The sequence below is a fragment of the Bos mutus genome, chromosome 7 (genome assembly GCF_027580195.1).
Source record: "Bos mutus isolate GX-2022 chromosome 7, NWIPB_WYAK_1.1, whole genome shotgun sequence".
NCBI lineage: Eukaryota > Metazoa > Chordata > Mammalia > Artiodactyla > Bovidae > Bos > Bos mutus.
In genome coordinates, this window is record NC_091623.1 from 52,818,236 (window position 1) to 52,843,999 (window position 25,764).

The window sequence follows — 25,764 nt, forward strand, 5'->3', positions numbered from 1 at the left end:
CTGAGCTGGCCCAGGTGTGATGTTCGCCTTGGAGTTGTAGTATGGGGGAAGGGATATAAGAAGCCAGTGGAGCCATCTCTACCTCCTCTTCCCTCAAAGCCACCAACAGCCGCTGGATCTTTAAAAAGAAACAAGTGGGAGAAGTAGGTCAACCCTGCAGCAGCTCAGCCTCTATTCTGGAGTGTCAGCACTTCTTTTCACTGAGCTCACCTGCCCTGACCTGGGAAAAGAGAAGAGGGCAGAGAATCAAATTCAGGTTTTGGTGGGTCACACAGTCCCGGTTTAGCTGTGTGATCTTGGGTGAGTTATTTAGCCTTTCTGTGGTTCAGGTTATTCATCTATAAAATAGATGAAATACTGAAACATCTAGAATGAAGTTCTAAAGTAAGAACAATGCTCATATAGTCAACATTAACCCTGACATTCAAAGGGTCTGTTGTTGTTTCTCAAGGTGAAGCAGTTGCTTTGTGTCTGGGGACCTTGTTTGAGAAATATCTTGAAATGTGGGTGCAATGTGATGTGCTCAGGCAGGGAGGCTGTTGTAAACTGAGATGTGTTTGTCTCTTATCTCAGATTCCTGTTTTGGCTCCAATTTTTTTAGTTTCTTTTCTGCACTGAGCTCTTCTAGTTGAAGTAAGTTTGCTGTGTACAGGGCTGTTGTGAGAATACCATTTATACACTGACAGGCACTAGGTGCATAAGAAATCAACGGGCTTTTTTTTTTTTTCTTTCTTTCCGATTTTTCGATTCAGTACTGAAACCCACCATCTGGGGAAGAGAAAAAGACCCGTGATCATATGAGGGCCGATACTGTGGATCATACTGGCAGCAGCGCTCACATTCTTCTTCCCCGACTCCTCCCCACAAAGCCTGCGCAGAGCCGCTGGAAACTTGACATATCAAAAGTAGGGGGAGGGGCATTTTCTTGGAGATCCAGTGGTTAACACTCCGTACTTCCACTGCAGGGGGCACAGAATGAATCCCTGGTCAGAGAACTAAGACTCCCCGGATGTCACACTCTACGGGCAAAAAAGGAAAGAAAGTAAAGAAAAAGGGGGGGGGGGGTGAGCATTAACAAATTCTCTCCTGCATCTCCAACTCGCTCCCTACCCGACCCTTTCTGAGGCAACCCCTAACCCTGAGCAGAAAACTGATTTGCACCCTCTCCCTCAACCTCCAAATCTAGTCACCACCCCTCAACCTCGTTCGTCCTGCTCAACACACAACTCCAGAAAGTCTCTAGACCCCTCAGGTTTGAGTCTCAGCCAGAGTTCGTAAGCTCGGCGACGCCTGCGCAAGGCAGGATGGGATTCGTAGTTCTAAGCCCTCAGGTCGCACGAGGAAGAGCATTGCGCGTGCGTAGGCGGCTTTCGGCGCGTGTCTCTCAAACCCAGTTCCTGTTCAGCGGAGCCGGCTGAGGTGGGACTCGTCTGTTTCTTTGGGATCCTGACTCTTAGAGTGGAGTGTGGATTCAACTGACTCGCCCCAAATCCTGGCGGCCTCGGTTTTCGTCAAGAGAGGCCTTAGGTATCTATTTTTCATGAATGAACGGAGCCAGGACTGACATTGCCAAGGGCAAGTGGACTGAGAAATCTGTCTCCTTCCAGTCTGGGGCTAGAGTTAACCTGTGCCTCCCCGCAGGCCAAAACGGCCTTCAGGGCAGGACTGGGATGTCCTTTGGGATTAGAGCCCTAGTTGATTCAGTAAATGTTGGTTTAGGAAGGGTCCAAATGCAGTAAAAGGACCACCTTGAACCTCGGGGAGTAGAAACCACGTTTTTGAGGAACAATTTACTTCAGGTTTTGTAATGCTTAACTTGGATTATCTCTAACCCAGCAAACTAGTCTTGTATCTGTTCGACAAATGGAGAAACTAAAGTTGGAGTGGCAGAACGTCGCCCACCTTTTTTGTCAGCAGGGTGGAGACGTGGATGGGGGTGGGCTGGGAGAGGAGGAACCGGGACTCTCCTGCTCCTGGAAAAGAGGTGCCCTACTTTGTCCTCAGACGGTGCAAGAATCACGGAATGTCTTTTTTCTTTTCATCTTCCTGTCCTTAAATTTCCTGAATTGTTTCACCTCATTTTGAGTCAGGTAGAGAAAAGAGTTAGGTCTTTTGCTCTAGTGTTTATTATTTCACTTCGTTTAAAATTTTATGTCCTCGTAGGGTGCCTTATATATTTGTCAAACAGCACTGTAAATAGGTAACGCAAAATATGGCAGAGGCTTCTTTAGGAACCCAGCCAGTCTCAGGCACTCCCTTTGTCTGGCTCTCCCTCCTTTGTCTATGGGGTATAAAGTCCACCCTAGGCTCTGTCCCCTCAACTCTTTGCTCGCACAGTACTCCTGCTAAGTACTCTCAGAATCGGGGAGGAAGGCACAGTTCAATTCTGGGGGGGGGGGGGTAGGGGGGTTGGTGACAAAGTGAAGATGCTTCTGGCTGAGGGGAGTTATACCTAAAAGTCCCGCGCGCCACCAAACTCGTTTCCAGCAAAGAGCTCCTGTCAAGCCAGCGAGCGAGGCTGAGAAAACGAGACGGTGGGAGGACCAGCTGGCCAGAGAGGCCTAGAGGGCCGCCGGCTCTTTGGTCACGTGACCCGACCTCGGCGGGGCCTAGGTCTCCCTGGTGCCAGGCCACGTGCGACCGCTGCCTCCCGCGATTGGGTCATTTAGGCCTATTTGAACGGCGTACGGAAGCCGCCGCGGTTCATATACAGCCGCGTTTTCTTTTTCTTTCTTTCTATTTTTTTTTTTTTTTTTTTTACTCCCTCTCTTTGGCTCCCTCCTTCCGCGCGAGTCTCAGGAGAAGCCGCAGCTTAAGGCCTCGCTGCTGCCGCCCGAGGCCGGGTAAGTGAGTCTCACCCGGACCCCGACCGGCTTGGCCCTGGCTTTCGTCGACCCCCGCCGGGCTCCGGGCCTGCGCTGCGCGCGGCCCGGGCGTCGGGGCCGCGCCTGACCGAGAAAGGCCGAGAACCTAGTTGGGCCCAATTGGAGAGGCAGCGAGAATGGGCCGGGGCGGGGGATGGGGGAACCGAGCCTGGCTTAGGGGGTGGGGCCTCGGAGCCGGGCCAGGTCCGGGTGCCGCGAAAATTGGGCCACTGGGGCGGCTGGGGTCGGGCTGGAGGGGGTCTGATTGGGGAAGTGTATGGGGACTACTTAGGGCCTGATTAGGGGACGTCGCGAGGATCGGGTGTGTGTGTGGGTCTGTTTCGGCGGGGCTTGGTTGGGTCTGACTGGGAGGCCGCGTTGAAAAGTTGGGGGCGGCGGTTTTGGGCCTTGATAGGGAGGGGCGTGAGACTTCGGCCTAGAGGGCTTTGCTGGCTCTGACTGCGAGGCGTAGCTGGGTGCATTTGGGGGAAATGCTTCGGGGGTATTTGGCCAGGCCTAACGGGGGAGCTGCAGGGCTCGGACGAAGACGTTTTCCTGCTAGAGGTGGTGGGGGGCTTGGTCCAACTTGATTAGGGGAAGCAGTAGTGATCCATCAGTGGGAGTTAGTGCTGACTGGGGCGTGGGGTTGTTGGAACGGTGTGGGGGGAGGCTTGGCCAGACCTGATTGGGGAAGCGACAGGGACTCGTCCAGGGGGCTTCTGTTGTCGAATAGGCGGGCCTTTGCTGACTCTCATTTGGAGAGGCATCGGGGACCTGTCTGCCGACTGCTCTGGGTCTGATTAGGGGAATCGCTGGACTGCCTGCCGGCACGGGAAAGACCAGGGGGGCTGGGGCGCTGTCGTGTTCTGGGGCAGGGCCCCTGAATGGGGAGGTGGCTGGGTCCTCGCCGAGCAGCCTCAAGGGAAGTGGAAGCCTTAGGGCCCGCAGCCAAGCGCGGCGGCATGGGCCGAGGTGGGACGAAGGCCCGGCGTTGGGTGGGATGAGGATTCTCCGGGTCCCGCCGCCGCCTCGCATGGCCCGCTTCCACATACCCCCGCCCGCGCTCCCGAGCCCGCGACTGCGTGGCCGTGGATGGCGCAGCTGGCGGGGACCCCGCACTTGGGCGGGCGTGGATCGGAGGCCTCCGCCCGTCCGCCGAGGACGCTCCAGTCCTGCTACCGCCGCCGCCGCCATCACCTCAGCGGGGGCTCAGCCTGGGACTGCCACAGAGCCTCCGAGGTACGGTGCTGATCCCGGCCCCTACCCCCGCAGTTCGCCTTGCGCCATGGACTGGCAGCCAGACGAGCAAGGCCTCCAGCAGGTCCTTCAGCTGCTCAAAGACTCGCAGTCGCCTAACACAGCCACGCAGCGCATCGTGCAGGATGTATCCTTGCTTCCTTCTTGGTCTGGGGGGACCGGGCCGACAAGTGCATCTCCCGGAGAGAAAGGGGTCGAATCCCAAGTTCCCAGACCTTCTGCTGAGGCAGGAGCGGACTTCGGCAAAGAATTAAGGATTAGGATTCTTGGGTCCCTTTCCCAGCAGAGAGGGAGACACTTTTTGCTGGTGCTTGGCTTTAGGTTCGTGAGTAAAATTTCCTTTTTTCAGTTGGTCGTTTAAAATACTGTTAAACTTTTAATCTATTTATATATACTGTAAGCAAATTTCACTTGAAAGTGTGAGGTCCCTTTAAGAAAAAAAAGTATGCTGTGTTGAATTGCTAGTGAGCAGAGCTGAGTATCGGAGAAGGCAATGGCACCCCACTCCAGCACTCTTGCCTGGAAAATCCCATGGACGGAGGAGCCTGGTGGGCTGCAGTCCACGGGGTCGCTAAGAGTCGGACAGGACTGAGCGACTTCACTTTCACTTTTCACTTTTCATGCATTGGAGAAGGAAATGGCAACCCACTCCAGTGTTCTAGCCTGGAGAATCCCTGGGACGGGGGAGCCTCGTGGGCTGCCGTCTCTGGGGTCGCACAGAGTCGGACATGACTGAAGCGACTTAACAGCAGCAGCAGAGCTGAGTAGCCTCTGCTAATTTTCAGATACAGCAGAGTTTGTTCACCCTCTCCTGCTCTGGCCAGATCTTCAGGAGTGGTGGGAAGCTGAGGCATCTTCCCCTGTCTGCTGTATGAATCTCATGTGTCTGAAATGCTTCCTTACTCTGGGTGTGGGGGTTGACATGTGGGGTCCCAGGAGCTGGCTGCCCAATCCCAGCAGTCAGAGGTTATATGGCAGTAAGAGTGGGGGTCCCTGTCTGCCAAGACCCTTAACAACCTAGCAGAAACTCAAACAACTGAACCAGTTTCCTGACTTCAACAACTACCTGATATTCGTCCTGACGAGACTTAAATCGGAAGGTATGCTCTTGGCGCCCCTCTACCCAAGGCGGACCCCACTTTCTCCTCTGTGGTCTCCTGAGCCCCAGCCCTCTTCCCACAGATGAGCCAACTCGCTCTCTCAGTGGCCTCATCCTCAAGAACAACGTGAAGGCACATTACCAGAGCTTTCCACCGCCTGTGGCCGACTTCATCAAACAGGAATGTCTCAACAACATTGGCGACGCCTCCTCGCTCATCCGGGCCACCATAGGTGAGAGAGCGCAGTGGCAGTTGGCCTCTGATGATGCTCTGAGCTGGCACTCTTGGCCAAGAACCTTCTCAATATGTTAATTATGTTGATTCACTGAATGTTCCAGCACCATCGGTTGGTGGTACTGTTATTGCTCCCATTTTACAGATGTGAAAACTGAGGCACATAGATGTGAAGAGGCTTTGTCTGGCCAGTAACAGAGCTCAGAAGTGACCAAATGAGGTCCATGCTCTGAACCACTCCCTCCCGAAACAGCTGTTCTTACTTCTTAGGCAGTCACTCAGCATCCAGAATTTTCTGTTAGCTCCAAGGATACAGCAGACTAAAATATGAGGGCTCTCTGCTAACTCACCAATGATAACTTAGGAGAAATGTGGGTTAGGTTTGTGTTGGAACCTTCCTGTCTCCAAAATACTGCCTGAGGAAGTTATAGGAGGAGGACTAAGAACTTTCAAGCAATTTTACCTTCAGCCTTTTCACTACTGATAAACACCAGCCCTACTATTGTTCCCAACTTACTTCCCCCCCTCAGATTTACTGAGATGTAATTTTTATTTCATTAGTAATTCATTAATTTTAATTAATTAATTAATAAGTTCCCCTACCAGTGATTGAACCTATGCCCTTAGCAATGAAAATGTGATTCTAACCACCACTGGATAGCCAGGGAATTCCCCTGAGATATAACTGACATATAACTGACTTAAAATTTTAAAATTTAATTCTATATCAACTTTAAATATTACTTTTAAGTGGGAATTGTATATAACTATTTAAAACAAGACAGTGGTTAGGATTGTTACTGCAGGGTTCTGGAGTTCAATCCCTGGTCAGGAGCCTTAAGATCCTGCAAACCATGCAGCATGGCAAAAGAAATGTGGGAAGGGGAGACAGATTTGCTTGCTCTGTACAGCAGGGTAGACTTCCCTGGTGGCTCAGATAGTTTTGGGAGATGCAGGTTTGATTCCTGGGTTGGAAAGATCCCCTGGAGAAGGGAATGGCAACCCACTCCAGTATTCTTTCCTGGAGAATTACATGGACAGAGGAGCGTCATGAACTACACAGAGTCAGAAATGACTGAGCCTTGGACATTTTCACTTTCAAAGGGAAGGTAGCGTTAATCATAAATGCAATGAAGACAAAAAGATGGTATTAAAAATTTGAGCTAGCTACTGGACCTGCTGGAAGTGTTGATCTTGGGGCCTGTTGTCTTTGTTCAAAGTGACCCTTAGCCTTCTCTGAGGCCACCAAGAGGAACTGGACTTAGCAAACTCATTTTCGGCACCAGTTTCTGCTCTTAAGTACTTGAGTTAAATCACTGAAGCCTCCCAATCACCCTAAGCTTGTAGGATCTTAGTTCCCCAACCAGGAGTTGAACCCCGGGCAGTGAAATTGTGGCATCCTAACTACTGGACTGCCAGGGAAGTCCCAGGCGGGTGGGGATCCTTATTCCCATTGAGTCATAGAGCCCTTAGGTAATGTGGCCAAGGTCACACAGACAGGGATGGGCCTGGGGACTGCATTGCCAGTCTGCCCACTGCAGGGAATGTCTTTCCCAGCAGACATGTGAACCAGGGTCATCTGGAGTGTTGGCGATGGCAGCTTCCCCCGCCTTTGGGAAACACTGCCACTTCTTGGCTCTAAATATACTATCTCTGCACTGACATCACCCATATTCAGCTCAGCTGCCAGACTGCTCCAGAGTCCGTGCACTTCACAACTTGGGTCTCTAATAAGCAGGACGTGGTCCTCCCTGAAGCCACTGTGGCCCTGCACGATGTGCCTCCTCCCCGTCCCAGCCCTCATCTCTTGCCACTCTCCCTATCGTCCTCTGCTCAGCCCCGCTGGCTCCTTACCATCCGTCTTGGAGCACACCAATTCTGTGCATGACCCTGGACTTCTTATACCTGCTGATCCCTCTGCCTGAGATGTTCTTTCCCCAGGGACCTAGACAGTTTCTCCCCCACCTCCTCAGGTCTCTGCTCAGATAGCAAGGTGTCACCCAATAAGGCCTTCTTGAGCCTCCAAATTAAAAACTGTTACCTTCACCCTGAGTCCTTCCTATTTTCTCAGTTCCATTTCCTCCCTCAGCTCTTGGCATCTCGCCTCCCAGGACTTTTACTGATTTATCTTTATCCCAGGCAGCCTCCCTCACTAGACAGATCCGCTCCTAAAGGCAGGGATTTTGTGTTTAGTTCTGTGCTGTATCTCAGGGCCTGAGACAGGCCTGGCATACAGAAAGACAAAGAGAAATCTCAAAAGTGTGTAGGGGACTTCCCTGGCAGTCCAGTGGTTAAGACTCTGTGCTTCCCGTGCAGGGGGCAGGGGTTTGATTCCTGGTCTGGGAACTAGGATCCTACGTGCCACGTGACCAAAAAAAAGAAAAAAAGAATAAAGTGTGTGTAGGGCTTACAGCGGAGAAGGCAATGGCACCCCACTCCAGTACTTTTGCCTGGAAAATCCCACGGATGGAGGAGCCTGGTAGGCTGCAGTCCATGGGGTTGCTAAGAGTTGGACACAACTGAGTGACTTCACTTTCACTTTTCACTTTCATGCATTGGAGAAGGAAATGGCAACCCACTCCAGTGTTCTTGCCTGGAGAATCCCAGGGACGGGGAAGCCTGGTGGGCTGCCATCTATGGGGTCGCACAGAGTCGGACATGACTGAAGGACTTAGCAGCAGCAGCAGCAGCAGGGCTTACAGCGTGTGTGCTGGTGGAATGATAGCACAGCAGGGAGGGCCGGGGCGCCACGCAGGCCTGCACCTAGCCTGAGGCAGCCTCCTTTCCCGGCCGCCCCAGGCATTCTCATCACCACCATCGCTTCCAAGGGTGAGCTGCAGATGTGGCCCGAGCTGCTGCCCCAGCTGTGCAACCTTCTCAACTCGGAGGATTACAATACTTGTGAGGTAGGCGACCAGCCACGGCCTGCCTGCCTAAGCGGGAGCTGGGGTCCGACTGGGACTCCTGCCCATGTGTCTGCTGCTCTCCACTCAGGGAGCCTTCGGAGCCCTGCAGAAAATCTGTGAGGACTCGTCTGAACTGCTGGACAGCGATGCCCTCAACAGGCCCCTCAACATCATGATCCCCAAGTTCCTCCAGTTCTTTAAGCACTGTAGCCCCAAGATCCGGTGGGTGGGGGTCTGCAGGGGGTTGGGAGGGGGCAGGATGGGTGGGATTGGGGGTGACCCATGTGCTGACCCACTCCCTGCCAGGTCCCATGCCATCGCCTGTGTGAATCAGTTCATCATGGACCGGGCCCAGGCGCTGATGGACAACATTGACACCTTCATTGAGGTAGGCCATGGGCTGGGGAGTGTAGGGAGAGGGCTGAGGGCCCAGCCGCAGCTGACCCCGGCTCCCCTGCAGCATTTGTTTGCCCTGGCTGTGGACGATGACCCTGAGGTGCGGAAGAATGTGTGCCGTGCACTAGTGATGCTGCTGGAAGTGCGGATTGACAGGCTCATCCCCCACATGCATAGCATCATCCAGGTACACCTGGCCAGGGCCAGCCCATGGCAGTGCTGTGGGGTGGGAGGCTCGTGGGGAGCCACCCCTCACCAGGCCTGGCCTTAGTCTTTCTCCTACCCCACCCCAGTACATGCTGCAGAGGACCCAGGACCACGATGAGAACGTGGCCCTTGAGGCCTGTGAGTTCTGGCTGACGCTGGCTGAGCAGCCCATCTGCAAGGAAGTCTTGGCCTCCCACTTGGTCCAGTGAGTGCTGCTCCTGCCCTCTGTCCACCCCAGACTCCACCCCTCTGCCTTCCCTTCTGTGCTAGCCCATCCCAATCAACTGTCTTGGTTTGCTTTTATTCCTGTGTGCGTTTATTTTGCAAATGGTAGGTATGTAGCTTTAATGGATTAAAAATTATGTTAAGTTATAGGTGGAAAAGATGAAATCAACAGAGAGGGACTTCCCTGGTGGTCCAGTGGTTAAAATTCCTTGCTCCCAATGCAGGAGGCCCACGTTTAGGTCCCTAGTCAGGGAACTAGATCCCACATGCCTCAGCTAAAAACCCCTCATGTCACAGTGAAGATCCTGTGTGCCCCAACTAAAACCTGGCACAGCCAAAGGGGAAAAAAAGGCAACAGAGGCTTCAGGCATAGCTGGATCCAGGTGCTCAAAGGATGTGAACGGCAGCCCGTCTGGGCTCAGATCTACTTCCTCTGTGTCTACTTTGTTCTCAGGCACAGCCTGCCCTCATGGTAGTACTTTCTGCAGCCTTCTAGCTTGGGAACCTCAGAGTAAAGACAGTCTCTCTTTACATTACTCTTTTACAGTGTCTCTGTAAAAGTTCTAGGGCTGATCCTCTTTGATCAACTTGAATCACTTGTCTGTCCCCAGCTCAGTGAAGACTCTAGTCAAAATCTCTGATCCTGAGGTGCATGGGTTCCAGTGGAGTTGGGGAGGCTGCCCTGCCTGTTAGCTCCCCAACCTGGCCCCATGCCAGGAAGTGCCTGGTGACAGGGCAGGGCCGTGTGTCACTGCTTTATGGCATGTTAGGAATCAGGCTTCCCTGGTGGCTCAGTGGTAAAGAACAAGCCTACCAATGCAGGAGACACAGGTGTGATCCCTGGGTCAGGAAGATTCCCTGGAGAAGGAAATGGCAACCCAGTCTAGTGTTTTTCCCTGGAGAATCCCATGAACAGAGGAGCCTGGTGGGCTACAGTCTGTGGGGTTGCAAAAGAGTTGGACAGGATTTAGCAACTAAACAACAAGGGGTCAGACACTATTCCAAGCTTCTCAGCATGTGTGGGGGCCTGGAATTCACTGAGTGGCCAGGGGTCTGGATCAAGAGCATTCCTGTGGAGCTAGGAGTAGTGTCAGCTCTGACTCAGTCACAGTGGCTGAGACTCTGTTGGGAATAGTGCCCACTAAGGGAAATTAATGGATGCAGGACAAATGGAATCAGCATGTATGGTCTACCCATCGGCGCCTTGATGCTCCTGCTTGCAACTCCTCTCCACTTCCTCTTCCCCAGGCTGTAAGCTGTCTCTAGGGCCCCTGCATCCTGATTAACAGCCTCTCTCCCAACAGGCTGATCCCCATTCTGGTAAAAGGGATGAAGTACTCGGAAATCGACATCATCCTGCTGAAGGTTAGCTAGGGCTGACTACCAGTCATGGGCAGGGTGAAGGAAGGCTGATGTTCTGGGGGCCTCTGGGGGTCTCAGCCATCTGCCTGATTCCACAGGGGGATGTTGAGGAGGATGAGGCTGTCCCTGACAGTGAACAGGACATCAAGCCACGTTTCCACAAGTCACGCACGGTGACGCTGCCCCATGAGGCTGAGCGGCCTGATGGCTCAGAGGACGCGGAGGATGATGATGACGACGACGCTTTGTCGGACTGGAATCTGAGTGAGTGGCCTGGCCTGTGGTATGAAGTGGGGAGTAGGGGACAGCAGGCCCTGGGCTCCCTCTCAGAGGGAGGGAGCCTATGCAGAGCAAATCACAAAGATTCAAATCACGACCTCGGATCCCAGGGGTTACAGAAAGGAGGGCTGGTGGCCTGCCCCATGTGCCTCCCTGAGCCCCGCCCCCCTCCCCGATTTCCTCTCCCGCCCCAGGGAAGTGCTCGGCGGCTGCACTGGATGTCCTGGCCAACGTCTTCCGGGAGGAACTGCTGCCCCACTTGCTCCCCCTGCTCAAGGACCTCCTCTTCCACCCTGAGTGGGTGGTCAAGGAGTCAGGCATCCTGGTGCTGGGTGCCATTGCTGAGGGTAAGTGACTCTCCAGCCTGACTGCGTGTGACCTCTGAGCCTCATGCTGGTGTGAGATGGGGCTGGCTCAGGGAGGGCTGGTGGGGGCGAGGCTATCCCCAGGTTCTCTCTAGCGGCCTGCTCACCCCACTCCAAGCAGCTCAGGGATTTGAATCTTTCCCTCAGCCCAAGAATAGGCTTCCTAGGTGGCTCAGTGGTAAAGAATCCACCTGTCAATGCTGGATACGCAGGCACAATCCATGGGTTGGGAAGATCCCTTGGAGGGGGGAATGGCAACTCACTCCAGTATTCTTGCCTGGGAAATGCTATGGACAGAGGAGCCTGGCGGGCTATAGTCCATGGGGTCGCAAAGAGTCGGACAAGACTTAGTGACTAAACAACAACCACCTCAGCCAAAAGGCCTGAAAGGGACCCCCAAATGCAAGTCCTCTCCTTAATTCTCAAAGAAAGGCAGTTCCATGAGGTCTTAAGCATAATTCCAGCAACGGTAATAACAGGCAGCCCTGTCCTGTGGGCTTAGCACCACCTGAGGAGGTAGGTTTCTTGAAACTCAGCTGCAAAGAGAATTACACCACTTCTCTTGTCACCTGGGATGAAGCTAGGCCTCAAACCTGCTCTGACTGCGAGGCTGGCCTGCCAGGATCAGAAGTATGCAGAGTTGGTGTTTCCTTCACTTTTCTGGCTCCCTTTGTCCTGTTGGTGTGCACAGGGTGAATTGCCAGAGGGCTTTCCAGATCTGTGATAGGAGACACACACGACTACCTCAGCACCCAGGTCTGCTGTAACATATGAAGTGTTCTTCATTTTAATGGGAAAGATCTCAAGGAATTGACCTGAACTGGTAAAAATAGATCTCAGGGCTGGGATGATCAAGGGGTATGCTGTTACTTGTGATCTGCAGTGAAAAAAGAGACAGACACATTCAGAGTTTTTTTTTTTTAGAAAGGGAAGATGAAAAGTAGGGGGAAAAAGTCACAGACATCTAAGAAAGGTTTCAAAAGAAAGGTGCTTTCTGTCCACTTTGGTTGCTGCTGCCCATAAAGGCTGAGTTAACTCTGCAGCCCAGCCATCTATGAACTAGTGACCAGGTAGCTTCCCAAGTGTCCCAGTGGTAGAGAATCCACCTGCCAGTGCAGGAGATGGAAGAGACGTGGGTTTGATCCCTGGGTTGGGAAGATCCTCTGAAGGAAGAAATGGCTACCCACTACAGTATTCTTGCCTAGAGAATCCAATGGACAGAGGAGCCTGGTAGGCTACAATCCATGGGGTCGCTAGGAATTGAACACGACTGAGCACATAGAGTAACCAGATGACAGCACAAGCCCTGGGATGGGGTGGAGCTGATGGAAAGGAAAGTATTTATTTATGTATTTTGGCTGCTGGGTCTTTGTTGCTGCGAAGGCTTTCTGTAGTTGTTGCAAGCAGAGTCTACTCGTTGAAGTAGGGGCCTCTCATTGAGGTGGCTTCTTTTGTTGTGGGCTCCAGTACTTTGGCCACCTCACGTGAAGAGTTGACTCATTGGAAAAGACTCTGATGCTGGGAGGGATTGGGGGCAGGAGGAGAAGGGGACGACAGAGGATGAGACGGCTGGATGGCATCACCAACTCGATGGACGTGAGTCTGAGTGAACTCCGGGAGTTGGTGATGGACAGGGAGGCCTGGCGTGCTGTGATTCATGGGGTTGCAGAGTTGGACACGACTGAACGACTGAACTGAACTGAACAGGCTCTAGGGTGCGTGGGCTTCAGTAGTTGTGGCACGTGGGCTTAGTTGCTCCACGAGACATGTGGGATCTTGTCAGACCAGGGATCAAACCTGCATCTTCTGCATTGGCAAGCAGATTCTTATCCACTGGACCACCAGGGAAGTCTGATGCCATTTCCCATCCCCACCTTGCCTTTCACTGACTCTGTGCCTCTGAGACAGTTATTAACCTCCATGCCTCAGTTTCCTCCTCTGCCCATAAGGGTGGATGTGGCCTGGCCCAGTTGGCTCAGCCTCGCGTCTGTGCCCGGTCCTTTCAGGCTGCATGCAGGGCATGGTGCCCTACCTGCCTGAGCTGATCCCGCACCTCATCCAGTGCCTGTCGGACAAGAAGGCCCTGGTCCGTTCCATCGCCTGCTGGACCCTGAGCCGCTATGCCCACTGGGTGGTTAGCCAGCCCCCCGACATGCACCTGAAGCCTCTGATGACGGAGCTGCTCAAGCGAATCCTGGATGGCAACAAGAGGGTACAGGAGGCGGCCTGCAGGTGACCCTCGACCCCTGGCCCCACAGACCTCACCTCACCTGCCCCACTGGCTGCCCTCCGGGAAGTGATGATACTTATGACTCCTGACAGTGCGCTGATTTCTCACCGTATTCGTACTGGCTGATCCCGAGTGTCCCCTTCCTGAACCCCACCCAGAGCCCACCGGTGGCGGCCCACTGAACACTTCTGCCCCTTCCAGTGCCTTTGCCACCTTGGAGGAGGAGGCCTGCACGGAGCTGGTGCCTTACCTCAGCTACATCCTAGACACCCTCGTCTTCGCCTTCGGCAAGTACCAGCACAAGAATCTGCTCATCCTCTATGACGCCATCGGCACCCTGGCTGACTCTGTGGGCCACCACCTCAACCAGCCGGTGAGACCCCACAGCAGCTCCCTCCTCCTGATCCCCCTGTCCCCCTCCCCGGCATCCAGTGACCTGGTGGCGACCCTTGTCGCACGCCAGGGACGTGGCCATGACCTCGACAGGCAGGCAGACAGACCCGGCCCCTGCCCTCGCCCTGCTCTCAGTCTAGTAGGGGAGACAGACAGTTATGAGACAGCGTGGTAAGTGCTGGGCGGGGGGAGCTCAGGGGCCCATGGGAAGCAGGAAGCATCAACTCGGGTGGGGCTCAGGATGGGTGAGAAGGGAGTGAACTAGAAGGGCCTGGAGGTCTGGCTACTTGGCGAGGACCCCAGGAGCCAAAGGAAAGCGCCTAGACCTCATGGTTCAAACAATGAGCGCCTCTTGAGTCAGAGGGAGTCATGTTGGTTCCCAGGCTGCCACCTGCATCCAGGGGTCCCCAACTTGCTGCTCCCTCTCCAGGAATACATCCAGAAGCTGATGCCTCCACTGATTCAGAAGTGGAACGAGCTCAAAGATGAAGACAAGGACCTCTTCCCCCTGCTGGAGGTGAGTCAGCTTCAGGCCCTCTCCCGTGGCCCTGTTCCACACTCCTAAGCTCACCTCTCCTGCCCTTCTCTCTGCCAGTGCCTGTCATCAGTGGCCACTGCCCTGCAGAGCGGCTTCCTGCCCTACTGTGAGCCGGTCTACCAGCGCTGCGTCACCCTGGTGCAGAAGACGCTGGCCCAGGCCATGGTGAGCAGCCCACCGCCATCACCTCTCCATCCATCCCTCTGCTGCTGCCCCAGCCTGAGCTCACTCCCCTCTCCCTGTCCTCCCCCTTCTGTGCCCAGATGTACACCCAGCACCCTGAGCAGTATGAGGCCCCTGACAAGGACTTCATGATTGTGGCACTAGACCTACTTAGTGGCCTGGCTGAGGGCCTGGGTGGACACGTGGAGCAGCTGGTCGCCCGTAGCAACATCATGACACTGCTGTTTCAGTGCATGCAGGTGGGTGGACCCCTCGCGGGCCTCTCAGTGGACAGTGGTGACCCCCAGCAGCCTTTGTGGGCTCCCTGGGGTGGACTTAGGGCCTTAGTTATGCCCCGAGGATATTAAAGAGAAGGGACTTGTTAAAAGAGCTGGTGATTATTTTAGAAAGTGATTCAAATGAGACATGAGTAAAATCTCATTGAAAAAGTCAACAGAATAGGAAATTAAAAAGTAGAAAATAGGAAATGTGAAAGCAGAAGCTTCTCCAACATCACTTCCCCACCCCCAGTGTATCAGTATGGGCGGCAGTTCTAAGTGGTATCCTGCGCAGGGCACTCATTCATGTGCCCCTGAGTCCTGGATCTTCAGATGGGCCTGCAGCCTTGGTGCTAGGAAGAGGCAGGATCAGCTCATGCTCTAAGAACTGTGCCGCTAGCTGGTTGGGGGAAGGGGAGCCCTGCCACACTGACCCTCCTCTGACCCCCAGGACTCGATGCCTGAGGTCCGGCAGAGCTCCTTCGCCCTCCTGGGAGACCTCACCAAAGCCTGCTTCATCCATGTCAAGCCCTGTATCGGTACGACACCCATTGCGTCCCCACCCTATGACCCCAGCCCTGGCCTCAAGTGATGGAGATGACAACCTGGGAGTACTGTGACCGAACTGGGATGTATTCGTACTGTCTGATGGGGCCTGCCCCTCGGGTTTCCGGAGGCTTCACCCTGGCTGGCCCCTCTGCTTAGCACCCCTCTTTCTCCCCACCAGCTGAGTTCATGCCCATCCTGGGCACCAACCTGAACCCCGAGTTCATCTCTGTCTGCAACAATGCCACCTGGGCCATCGGTGAGATCTGCATGCAGATGGGTAAGTGCCCATAGGTGGGCAGGCCCTTTCCCTTCCCGTTGGCTTGTTCCCAGCCTGGTGGCAGGGAACCCTGATCAACAGGTTCCCTCTAGAGCAGGGGTCCCCAGCTTCTGGCATCTAATGCCTGATGACCTGAGGTGGAGCTGCTGTAATAACAGAAGTAAAGTGCACAGTAAATGTAACGTGCTTGAATCATCCTGAAACCATCCCACCCCAGTCTGTGGAAGAATTATCTTCCACGAAACCAGTCCCTGGTTTCCAAAAAGGCTGGGGACCACTGCTCTTGAGGGTCCTGGTGCTCCTTGAGGCAGGTGCTGATTGGCCAGGGATGAGGGGACACCTCTGAACATTTTCATCTGAGATGGGGACAGATGGCTAAAAGACCATGTGTAACTGGCTTCTCCAAAGAGGCACAGGGACAGGAGGCCTGTTCTTATTGGACTCATCGTCACCTCCTTCCTCTACAAGCAACTGACTGAAAGCCCCACTGGGATCCGTTGGGAGACTTTCTCTGAAGGTTCCCCTGGCCCTGCCTACCCCATAGGGAGATGGGGTGGTGTAGTCTCACCCTGGTGTCCAGCAGTGACTCCAGGGAGGCTTCTGGTGTTGGGTGGGTGCAGGTCTGTCTCTGGTTGGCCACGGATCCTGGACTGCAGACATCTAGAGATGGCTTTTTGCTCACTCACTGGTTAGCCAGTGTCTGGATGGGACTAGGGTCGGTGTGGGTGCTGTGGGCCACGCAGGGCTCTGATTCTTCTGTTCCCTAGGGGCAGAGATGCAGCCCTATGTGCAGATGGTCCTCAACAATCTGGTGGAGATCATCAACCGGCCCAACACACCCAAGACACTGCTGGAAAACACAGGTGGGCAGCAGGCCTGAGCCACTGGCAGCCTCCCGGGGGTGGGGCTTCCCAGTCAGTAGCTGACAAAGAGATCTTGGGAAAGACCCAGGGAGGGTAATGGGAATAGGGCAGTGGGTGGAGGCCTGGGAAGGACGTTGGCCTAAGGGGAGACCTGGGAGAGACCCCAGTTGGATGGGGAGGAGACCCTGACTGGGCCAAGCTTGGGGACCCAAACAGCTGGCAGGAGCTGTTCCCTTGGGGCCCGTGGGGTGGGGCTGGCGCCTCGTGCTGGAGGCCCCGCCACGTACCCGGGCCGCTCGGGGTTGCAGGTCGCCTGACGAGTCCCTCTGCCATTCCAGCCATCACCATCGGCCGCCTGGGCTACGTGTGCCCGCAGGAGGTGGCCCCCATGCTGCAGCAGTTCATCCGGCCTTGGTGTGTGCCCACCCGGGTCGGGCCCCACCCCATCCCTCACCAGTACCCATCCAGCCCTGCCCTGCCCACCCATGGATACACGATCCAGCCCCACTGAGCCCTGACCTCCTGTTTCCCCCAGCCCAGCCCCACCACCCACTGACCTGCCGCCGCTCCCCAGTGTCCCCCATAGATGTCCACGGTGCCCCAGCCCCAGGGGCTGATCCCCCACCGCTTACCTCCCCCCTCCCCCCCCCCCCACTCCACCAAACCAGGTGCACGTCCCTCAGGAACATCAGGGACAACGAGGAGAAGGACTCGGCCTTCCGTGGGATCTGCATGATGATAGGCGTCAATCCTGGGGGCGTCGTGCAGGTTGGGGCAGCTGGGCTCGGAGGGAAGGCGCTGGGACTGGGCTTGGACGGACCCTCACACGGGATCCGTCACGTTTCAGGACTTTATTTTCTTCTGCGATGCTGTAGCCTCCTGGGTGAGCCCGAAGGATGACCTTCGGGACATGTTTTATAAGGTGAGGCCCCCCAGCTGGGCCCTAATCTAGTCTTGGGAGGTGGCGGGTGGGGAGAGACTGAGATCACCCTCCTCTTGCCCTGCTCTGGGGCGCCCCTCACCACACCTCCCTCACTGCAGATCCTCCATGGCTTCAAAGACCAAGTCGGGGAGGAAAACTGGCAGCAGTTCTCGGAGCAGTTCCCGCCACTGCTGAAGGAGAGGCTAGCAGCCTTCTACGGGGTCTAGACAAGCATCGCGACTGCCAGGTGTGGGGCCTGTGTTCACAGAGGGCTGGTGCTGTCACAGGAGCCCTGATGGCACAGGCCCTAACGCCCTCCTCTCCCCACAGGTTTCTGTCTGCGTCGTTGTCAGAGGGGTTGCTGGGGAGCGTGCTGCGTCCAGAAGTCGCTGTGCCCTGGTCGAGGGGGGTTAGGGAGGAGTTAGCGGGACCCAAATCCAGACGCCTTCCCTGTCCATCTACCTGCCATGGCTGGCCGGAGGTTGGTCAGAGGGTGGGCAGGTGGGTGGGGCCTCCACGCTCATCCTAGAAACGGGAGGGGGGTGGGACTTCTTAGCAGCAAGGACCCCTTGCTCTAATTGGGGTCACCTCAGGCAGCCTACTTGGGCGAGCCACGTGGGAGGGAGGCATCAACACGGCCGACCAAATCCGGCTGAGGATGAGGCAAGGGAAAAGCAGGCGGGGAGGGGGGTCCTTGTAGAGACATGTACACTCACATGTACACACATGGCTACACGCATGTGCGGGTGCTGTCGCCAGCCAGGCTGGGCCAGCCGCCCCACCATTTCCCCGACTGCATGGAGACAGTAGAATTAGTGAACCCCTGAGTTAACTCGTAAGGCCTTCCGTGTAACCTGCATCTAGAGTTTAAGAAGCTTCTGCTGTTTTGCCGGAATTGGCAGTGATTAGGGAGGGCTGGGTGGGTTGGGGACCTCCACTGGGACCCTGGGGTGGGGGTGAGGGGAAGAGGATGGCCACCTTGGGGCCACTCAGTCAGCACGCGCACGCTTTGGACCTGCTCTGCACACTTCTTGCCAGCTCTGTGGCAGCCTCAGCCAGTGTGTCCCCCTTCCTTCTCCCATCCCAGCCAGAAAAGTTGGGACCACCAAAGTGGCCAGGGCTGGCCAGAGGTCACCTTTTTTCTCCCTCCCCTGAGCCCCAGTGACTTACGGAGATGCTGGGCTGGATGGAACCTTTTCCACTGAAGAGAGCTGGGAGCAGCCAGAGCTGCTATAAGCAAGTCCGTTTCAAAGGCAGTTCATTTCTCTGCTTCCAAGAGCGCTCTTTCAGGCCTGACTTTTAACACAAGGGCCAGGCTAGGGCATTTAATTGATGGTGACAGAAGACAAAGGTTTAGGTTTTGCCAGCCAGAAAGAAACTGAAAACTTGGAGGAAGGGAAGGGCGGTATACTCCCTTACCCACCTCTGGCCCTGGGACTTCCTGATCACAGTTCCAGCAAGTCCTAAGACCCCACCAGACTAGGACAGTGAAACTTGTGGGATTGTTTGGGGATTCCTTCACAGTGGGAGAGACTCCCCTAAGGTGGAGGGGTGGTTACTTCCCATTTGGCCTAGAAACTGAAACCAAGCCTTGCAACCCCCTTACTGGGGTTTTCTTTTCTCTTTTCCCTGCTTTCTATTTCTTTGGGGGCCTCTTTGCAATTTGCGATTTGCTGGGGTGGGGGTTGACTGGATTCCTGCGTCCTGGGGCCTGCTCCATCCATCCCTCTGGGGCCCTGCCAGAGGGGCTCTGGTGCACATTCCATAAACCCAGCTGGTTCCCCGCTGTGAAACTCCAGCAGGTCTCTGGAAGCCGTTTGTAGAAAAAGAAAAGAAAAAAAAAATAATCATTTAATTTTCTGGTAATTCCAGTGCTTTGGAGAATCCTCTGCTGGGTCTTGGGGTGTGTGGATTGGCTGCCTGATGGGATTGGTAACCCCTTCTCCATCCAAGATGGGGGGCCTGGTTCTAGTTCTTCTCTCTTTTTTTTTTTTTTTTTTAAGAAGACTATTTAATTTTTTAATTTATTTTGGTTGATTTTTGCACAATGAAGTTTCAGCTTCTCAACCTTTTTCCCTTGCCTAGGGCTGCAGACCCTGACTGGCCTCGATCTGCAGTCCCTCTCGTTCCCACATCCCCCCTTCCCCTCATCCTTTTCTTCCTGCGGGCTCCAGGGTCTGTCCATTTGTTACTGTGCTGTGCTGGGGACTGGCGCCAAGGTGGCGTGAGATTCCACTTGTGTAGAACTTTGTTGAGTAAAGATCAGTTTCTTGTGAAACCCTTGGTCTCCATCTGGCCTCTTGTGTCCTTGGGTTTTGGCAGTAGAGAAGAGATGTAGAGGGGGGCCTGGAAAGTTTTAGAAATGGGATGTACAGGAATCAGGTCAGGAAATAACTGGAGGAGTGGGGAAGTAAGAGTAAACATTAAATGTGGTAATATAGCACATGCAACACAGTCTCTGGGACATAATTGCAGTCTGGGAGCTCACTACAGCACAGATTCAAAATCACCATGGGCTAAAGACTAAACTGAGTGGCAAAGAGCAAGACCTTGCAGCACTCTTGGGCTGGTTTCACAACTCTGGATTTGTATAATGCTCAGCCCAACGTCAAGGCTGTGGGACCCAGGAAAACATGCACAACAATTAAAGGCAAATAAAAAATCTCTTACCTGGGTATGCAGAGGCCTCAGGATAAAATCTTGAAACCTCTGTACAACCCAACGATCACCTGCATCAACCTGGAAGAAATTTTTAAATGCTGACACAACCAATTTTCATTTAAGTGTGTGCATTTTAGAAAAAATAAAGCTAACCAGTGAAACAGTGGTATGTCCCATAGAGAAAAATACAGTGGAGGGAGGGGAGAAAGTACGTTTTGGAAAATGACCAGTTTTACAGTACTCTGGGTACTTAGGGTACTCTGCTAAGGTGATTGAGCAAAGAGCCACGTGGATATCAGAAGAGGGAACGGGCTAGTGCTGCTTAGAATTTGTTTAACTTTCACCGAGGGCTCTGCAGTGTGTTTCTGGGTCGCTAAGAAAAGACAGGAATCACTGGCATGCCTAGACTTCGAACCAGGAAAAGAAATTTATTTCTTAGGTTCCGTGTCTGTGAGAAGTGCTTTAGGGCCGTGTTTTTCAAACCAGAGTCCAATGGCCCTTTGCATCAGCAACATCAGACATGCTAGTTTAATAAACGCAGGAACCAGGAATCAGGATTTTTCCAGTCCAAGGTCGACGCAGCTTAAGAACTAGACCTTTCCGAGGAGCCCGCATCCAGCACGCGACCAGTTTCCACGCGGGTTGCTTGGTTCCGGCTGGCGCCTAACGTCATCAGGCAGCGCCGGAAGTGCCCTCGTGCTGCCTAGGAGACAGGACGCGGGCTCTGAGTCTGACAGAGCAGGGCCAGCCGCGCCCACCCGGTCGCCATGGAGCTGCCTCCAGGGCCGCGCGACGATCCCCACGCCTGGGACGATGACTCGGACCCGGAGCTGGAGCCTGACCCCGACGCGCAGGCCGAGGCTTACGTGGCCCGCGTGCTCAGTCCTCCAAAACTCGGGCTGGCACCCCCGCGCGCCCCTCCTTTGCCCGCGCCCACGGTGTCCTTTGGCGCTCTGGAACCGCGGGCCGCGTCCAAGGGCCCGACTGTGGCAGTTCCGGGCCTGCTGAGCCTACCCCCGGAGCTGCTGCTCGAGATCTGCGCCTACCTCGACGCGCGCCTCGTGCTCCATGTCCTGCCACGCGTTTGCCACGCGCTGCGCGACCTCGTGCGTGACCGTGTCACCTGGAGGCTACGCGCGCAGCGCCGCGTACGGGCGCCCTACCCAGTGGTGGAAGGTGCGCGCGCCCGGGGGTCGCCTGCCCAAGTCAGGCCTGGGGCGAGGGGGAAGGGGTCTAGGGTGTCGTGAGCACACCCACTGGAGAAAACTCCCTGGCTGTCCTGGTTCAGGGTGGCTGAGGTAGTTACTGGTAGTACCAAAGCTCCTGACCTCTGGGTGAACCATGAGGCAGATACTTGGGATCCTGAGGCTATAGAAATCTACCTGGATAACTGGGGTCCCTGAACTCAAGATCCAATGATTCTCAGGCCGGGGGTTGCTACAGCGACTTAAAGTCTCAGGCTGTCAGGCTGCTTGGTGCTCAAAGTAAGACCAAGAATCCCCAGGTTCTGGGTGTAGATGCTAAGGCAGCAACTGGTAATGTAAAAGTCCCTTACCCCTAGAGTCTTGGCCTAGGTGAGGGTGAGACATGGACACAGGTCCAGAGCCTACAACCCTTGAACCTAAGCTATGGTTTAGAGGTTGGGATCTCTGATACCAGCAGTCACAGATCCTCAAGTTCAGGGTCTAACCTGTGATCTCAGACAAGGGCTGGTGGTCATTCCTTCTGCCACCAAAGTCTTTGGTCCCTAGAGGATAATGCAGCCTGCTGGTCTTGAATTGATGGGACTTTACTGAACAGCTTGATTAAAATATAGATGTTTGGGTCAAGGGCTTGGGTTCTGCTCCTTGACAAGGGTCCCAGGTTTGGGATACTGATTTTGGGGAACACTTCCATGAGTCTGGTTCAGGTGGCCAAAACAAGAAGGGTTAGTTATGTAGTCCTAACTCTTGTGCCCAGCCAAAGGGGTAGGGAGGGTGAAGCTGAGGTTGGACCACAGCCAGGGATGAGGCAGGACTTTAACATCCTGAGGTTGGAGAATGAGGCCTGGGAAGGTGATCCTGGGGCTCCAGTTACCCAATATCTGGAAACGGTAAGGAGCAGCCTTAGACCTGCATGGCAGGTGGGTGGGCTGGTGGTCCCAAAGCTAGAGCCTGGGCTTCCTTGGGTGGGGTAAGGGATCCAAGTGGGATTCTCTCCAAGTCTTCTGCTCCCCAGAAGCCAGTGGTGAGCTTGGAAAGCTGGAGTGGGTGGCAGGGTTCCTGCCCACTGGGGACCCTGGTATTGCATCCCACAGAGGAGGACTTTGACTGGCCGACGGCCTGCATTGAGTTGGAGCAGCACCTGTCGCGTTGGGCAGATGATGGGCGCAGGGCTGAGTACTTCTGCCTAGCCGATGGGCACTTTGCTTCCATTGACTCGGTGCTGCTGCTTCAGGTGAGACAGGGGTTGGTGGAGGGCCTGGCAGTGGGGGGCCAGGGTGACCCCTACCACACCACCTCACTCCTCTCCCAGGGTGGGACACTCTGCCTGTCTGGCTCCCGAGATCGCAATGTCAACCTGTGGGACCTGCAGCAGCTGGGGGTGGAGCCCAGCAGGGTTCTGGTCAAGACCCTGGGGACCCAGAAGAACAGCACTCACAAGGTGAGGGGATAGGAGATCAGGCAAAGGTAGGAGCTAGGAGGCCTGGGCAGGCTACTGTGGCTGAGGGCATGGGTTTTGGCACCAGAGCTCATTGATTTATTTTTTTTTAATTTTTATTAATTTTTTGGTTATGCTGGGTCTTCATTGCTGCGCTCTGGCTTCTAGTTGTGGCGAGCCGGGGCTACTCTTTGTTGAAGTGCTCAGGCTTCTCACTGCGGTGGCTTTTCTTGTTGCGAGGCACAGGCTCTAGGTGAGAGCAGGTTTATTTAGTAATTGCAGCACATGGGCTCAGTAGTTGCAGTGTGAGACTTTAGGGCGCATGGGCTTCAGTAGTTGTGGTGCGTGGGTTTAGTTGCTTCTTGACATGTGGAATCTTCCCAGACCAGGAATTGAACCTGTGTCCCTTGCATTCGTAGGTGGATTTCTATCCACTGTGCCCCCAGGAAAGTTCCAGACCTCATAGATTTCAATCTTGGTCTGCTATTGTTTGTGTGACTTTGGGTAAAGTCAAAGTCATATATGACTTCTCTGGGCCTCACTTACTGCTTCTGTCCAGTGTCAATTAGGATGAGGTTGAATGAGGTGACTATGCATTAAGAGCTTCACTCAGGCTCATATAGAGTAGGTGCTCAGATGTCGGGTTTACAGATACGTGGAATCTAGTTCCCTGACCAGGGATCAAACCCAGGCCGCCTGCATTGGAGCCTTAGACATTGGACCACCACAGAATTTCTGTGGAGGTCCTATTCTTAATCACATTGTCATGTGGCCTCAACCTGTGCTGGTGCTAAGGCTCTGCAGTACTTGATTTAGGAACATTATTAGGTGGGGGTGTACATGTTTTGGGCTTCCCTGGTAGCTCAGCAGTAAAGAATCTGCCTGCAATGCAGGAGCCATGAGTTCGATCCCTGGGTCTGGAAGTTCCTCTGGAGAAAGAATGGCAATCCATTCAGTATTCTTGCCTGGATAATTCCATGGACAGAGAAGCCCGGTAGGCTACAGTCCATGGGATTTCAAAGAGTCGGACATGATTTAGCAAGTAAACCACAACAACAACGTGCAGGTCTTTCGGTTCTGAAGTCAGACCCGCAGACCTGAGCTCTAATCTCTCCTCATGCTGACTCACTCTGGGTTCTGTGAAATGGGGAAGATCACAGGACATGGGTCTGGTCCCACAGGGCTGGGTGTGGTCACTGGCAGCGCTGGACCACCGAGTGTGCTCCGGTTCCTGGGACAGCACAGTGAAGCTCTGGGACATGGCGGCTGACGGGCAGCAGTTTGGCGAGATAAAGTGTGAGGGGACCTGGGCAGGAGGGCCTGGGTGGGCAGTGCTCTGTCCGGCCCCTTCCCCAGCTCTGTGGTCTGTGTGTCCCCAGGGGCAAGGCAGCTGTTCTGTGCCTGTCCTACCGGCCAGATATCCTGGTGACCGGCACCTATGACAAGAAGGTGACCGTCTACGATCCCAGAGGTGGGCCCTGGGGCCTAGGTGGGGACAGCAGGGCTGCCTGGGGTCTCCAGGGTCATTTTGGGAAAAGAAACACTTGGTCCTCACAGTCTGACTTGGGTAACAATCACACAACCAGAGGCTGGCCACTCCAAGTGGCCTGTGTTGTGCTGGGGGCCACAAGGTGACTGCTGCGTGGGGATACTAGGGGCAGAGGAAGCCCTGTCTCCACGTGGGATGGGGTGATGGACTGGAAGGCCCCCAGAGGAAGCCACAGAGGATGGAGATCTGGGGTCCAGGGGGGCCTCCGAGGGGGCTCTGATGTTGCTTTCCTCCCTGGCCCCTCACCTGCAAAGTTGGCCCAGCCCTGCTGAAGAGCCGGCGGCTGCACTCCAGCGCCGTGCTGGCACTGCTGGCAGACGACCGGCACATCATCTCAGGCAGCGAGGACCACACGCTCGTGGTGTTTGACCGCCGGGCCAACAGTGTCCTGCAGCGGCTGCAGGTGGGCCATCCCCCGGGGGCCCAGGGGGCCGGGGCTGTGTGGAGTGGCCTGGACTGGCCTGAGCCACTCCATCTCCGTCCCTCCTGCAGCTGGACTCCTACCTGCTCTGCATGTCCTACCAGGAACCTCAGCTCTGGGCTGGCGATAACCAGGGCCTACTGCACGTCTTTGCCAACCGCAGTGGCTGCTTCCAGCTTGTCCGGGTCTGCCGAGGCCCTCGCCCCTGCCCGACTCTCCCTGGGCTGCCTCCCCGCCTCTTAACCCCTGGGGGGCAGTGGGGCACTGGCCTAGGGAGAGCCACACCTGAGTGTCACCTGTCCCTCCCTCCCCCAGTCCTTTGATGTGGGCCACAGGTCTCAGATCACGGGGATCAAGCACTCCCTGGGGGCCTTGTACACCACGTCCACCGACAAGACCATCCGGGTGAGGGCCCAGGACAGTGCCTCTTCTCTACCCACCCTCAACTGTCGGGGACACGTCCCATGACCTTTGCCCACTGCCCCTCACCAGGTACACGTGCCCACAGACCCACCAAGGACCATCTGCACTCGAAGCCACCACAATGTGCTGAATGGGGTAAGGCCCTGTCCCACGCGCCGCCCCCGCCCACCGAGAGCACCCCTGACTCCTCCTGTCCCTGTCCTCACAGATCTGTGCCGAGGGCAACCTGGTGGTGGCTGCCTCTGGGGGCCTGTCACTGGAGGTCTGGAGGCTGCAGGCCTGAGCAGGTGGATGTGGATGTGGGTCTGCCTACCGGCAGGTGGGGCCATGACCTCTGTTCTCGGGGGCGGGGACCTTCCCCCATGCTGGTGCTGCCTCTGCCCTGCCCCACAAGCCTATGGCACAAGGGGTCCTGGCCATGGCCATGTGGGGTCCCTGGGCTGGGCCCCACGCCAGGGGAGGTGAGCTTTGTGTTCCGGCCCACCCAAGGGGGCTGGTCCCCACCCTCGGGCCCTGTTTTTGTTATGATTTGGATGCAGGCTCTGCCTTGAGAGCAAAGAAATAAACCTGCTGTACTGGTGCTCCGGCCTGGAGTATGAGCCTGGTGTCACCTGAGGGCTCTGTCCCTCCCTGCTTGGGGCCAGGGTACCAGGGGTGGGTGTG

The 25,764-nt window shown here is 55.2% G+C and overlaps 2 protein-coding genes and 2 non-coding genes across 8 annotated transcripts; all 4 read left to right on the forward strand.

Annotated features, from left to right (window-relative positions):
- Positions 1-1,370: 1,370 nt before the first annotated feature.
- On the forward strand, positions 1,371-19,685 carry TNPO2 (transportin 2). Of its 5 annotated transcripts, XM_070373593.1 has the most exons (26): positions 1,373-1,527; positions 2,800-2,843; positions 4,137-4,248; positions 5,146-5,221; positions 5,304-5,453; positions 8,255-8,361; positions 8,450-8,583; positions 8,668-8,749; positions 8,822-8,944; positions 9,051-9,169; positions 10,494-10,554; positions 10,650-10,815; positions 11,025-11,177; positions 13,202-13,427; positions 13,627-13,798; positions 14,249-14,335; positions 14,414-14,521; positions 14,620-14,778; positions 15,248-15,335; positions 15,524-15,622; positions 16,390-16,485; positions 16,794-16,899; positions 17,154-17,253; positions 17,333-17,407; positions 17,527-17,654; positions 17,738-19,685. In XM_070373593.1, the coding sequence occupies exons 3-25, from the start codon at positions 4,150-4,152 to the stop codon at positions 17,632-17,634; spliced, it is 2,694 nt and encodes an 897-aa protein (XP_070229694.1). In that variant the 5' UTR covers positions 1,373-1,527; positions 2,800-2,843; positions 4,137-4,149; the 3' UTR covers positions 17,635-17,654; positions 17,738-19,685. The 5 variants fall into 5 exon arrangements, with proteins under 5 accessions (XP_070229695.1, XP_070229694.1, XP_070229697.1 ...); XM_070373594.1 differs by lacking the exon at positions 2,800-2,843 and having other exon boundaries at positions 1,371-1,527; XM_070373596.1 differs by lacking the exon at positions 1,373-1,527 and having other exon boundaries at positions 2,686-2,843; positions 16,824-16,899; positions 17,527-17,628.
- On the forward strand, positions 13,486-13,556 carry LOC138988703 (small nucleolar RNA SNORD41). The gene has a single exon (XR_011464969.1). It is a non-coding gene; the product is annotated as a small nucleolar RNA SNORD41 (small nucleolar RNA).
- Positions 15,377-15,452, forward strand: LOC138988713 (small nucleolar RNA ZL2). The gene has a single exon (XR_011464977.1). It is a non-coding gene; the product is annotated as a small nucleolar RNA ZL2 (small nucleolar RNA).
- A 1,054-nt stretch (positions 19,686-20,739) lies between the features above and the next one.
- On the forward strand, positions 20,740-25,682 carry FBXW9 (F-box and WD repeat domain containing 9). The gene is made up of 10 exons (XM_005900521.3): positions 20,740-21,244; positions 22,365-22,504; positions 22,583-22,711; positions 23,890-24,002; positions 24,088-24,179; positions 24,512-24,660; positions 24,750-24,863; positions 24,994-25,083; positions 25,171-25,236; positions 25,310-25,682. Exons 1-10 carry the CDS (start codon positions 20,836-20,838, stop codon positions 25,382-25,384), a joined length of 1,377 nt encoding a protein of 458 aa, XP_005900583.1. The 5' UTR covers positions 20,740-20,835; the 3' UTR covers positions 25,385-25,682.
- The last annotated feature ends 82 nt before the right edge of the window (positions 25,683-25,764 follow it).

What these genes read in the sequence shown, in the direction of transcription:
- TNPO2 (XM_070373592.1), top strand. Translation starts at nt 3,865, where the DNA reads ATGAGGATTCTCCGGGTCCCGCCGCCGCCTCGCATGGCCCGCTTCCAC. An exon ending in GACGAGACTTAAATCGGAAG is followed by an intron (nt 5,222 to 5,303) that starts GTATGCTCTTGG and finishes CTCTTCCCACAG; the next exon opens with ATGAGCCAACTCGCTCTCTC. An exon ending in GCTCATCCGGGCCACCATAG is followed by an intron (nt 5,454 to 8,254) that starts GTGAGAGAGCGC and finishes CGGCCGCCCCAG; the next exon opens with GCATTCTCATCACCACCATC.
- FBXW9 (XM_005900521.3), top strand. Translation starts at nt 20,836, where the DNA reads ATGGAGCTGCCTCCAGGGCCGCGCGACGATCCCCACGCCTGGGACGAT. An exon ending in GCCCTACCCAGTGGTGGAAG is followed by an intron (nt 21,245 to 22,364) that starts GTGCGCGCGCCC and finishes TGCATCCCACAG; the next exon opens with AGGAGGACTTTGACTGGCCG. An exon ending in GACCGTCTACGATCCCAGAG is followed by an intron (nt 24,180 to 24,511) that starts GTGGGCCCTGGG and finishes TCACCTGCAAAG; the next exon opens with TTGGCCCAGCCCTGCTGAAG.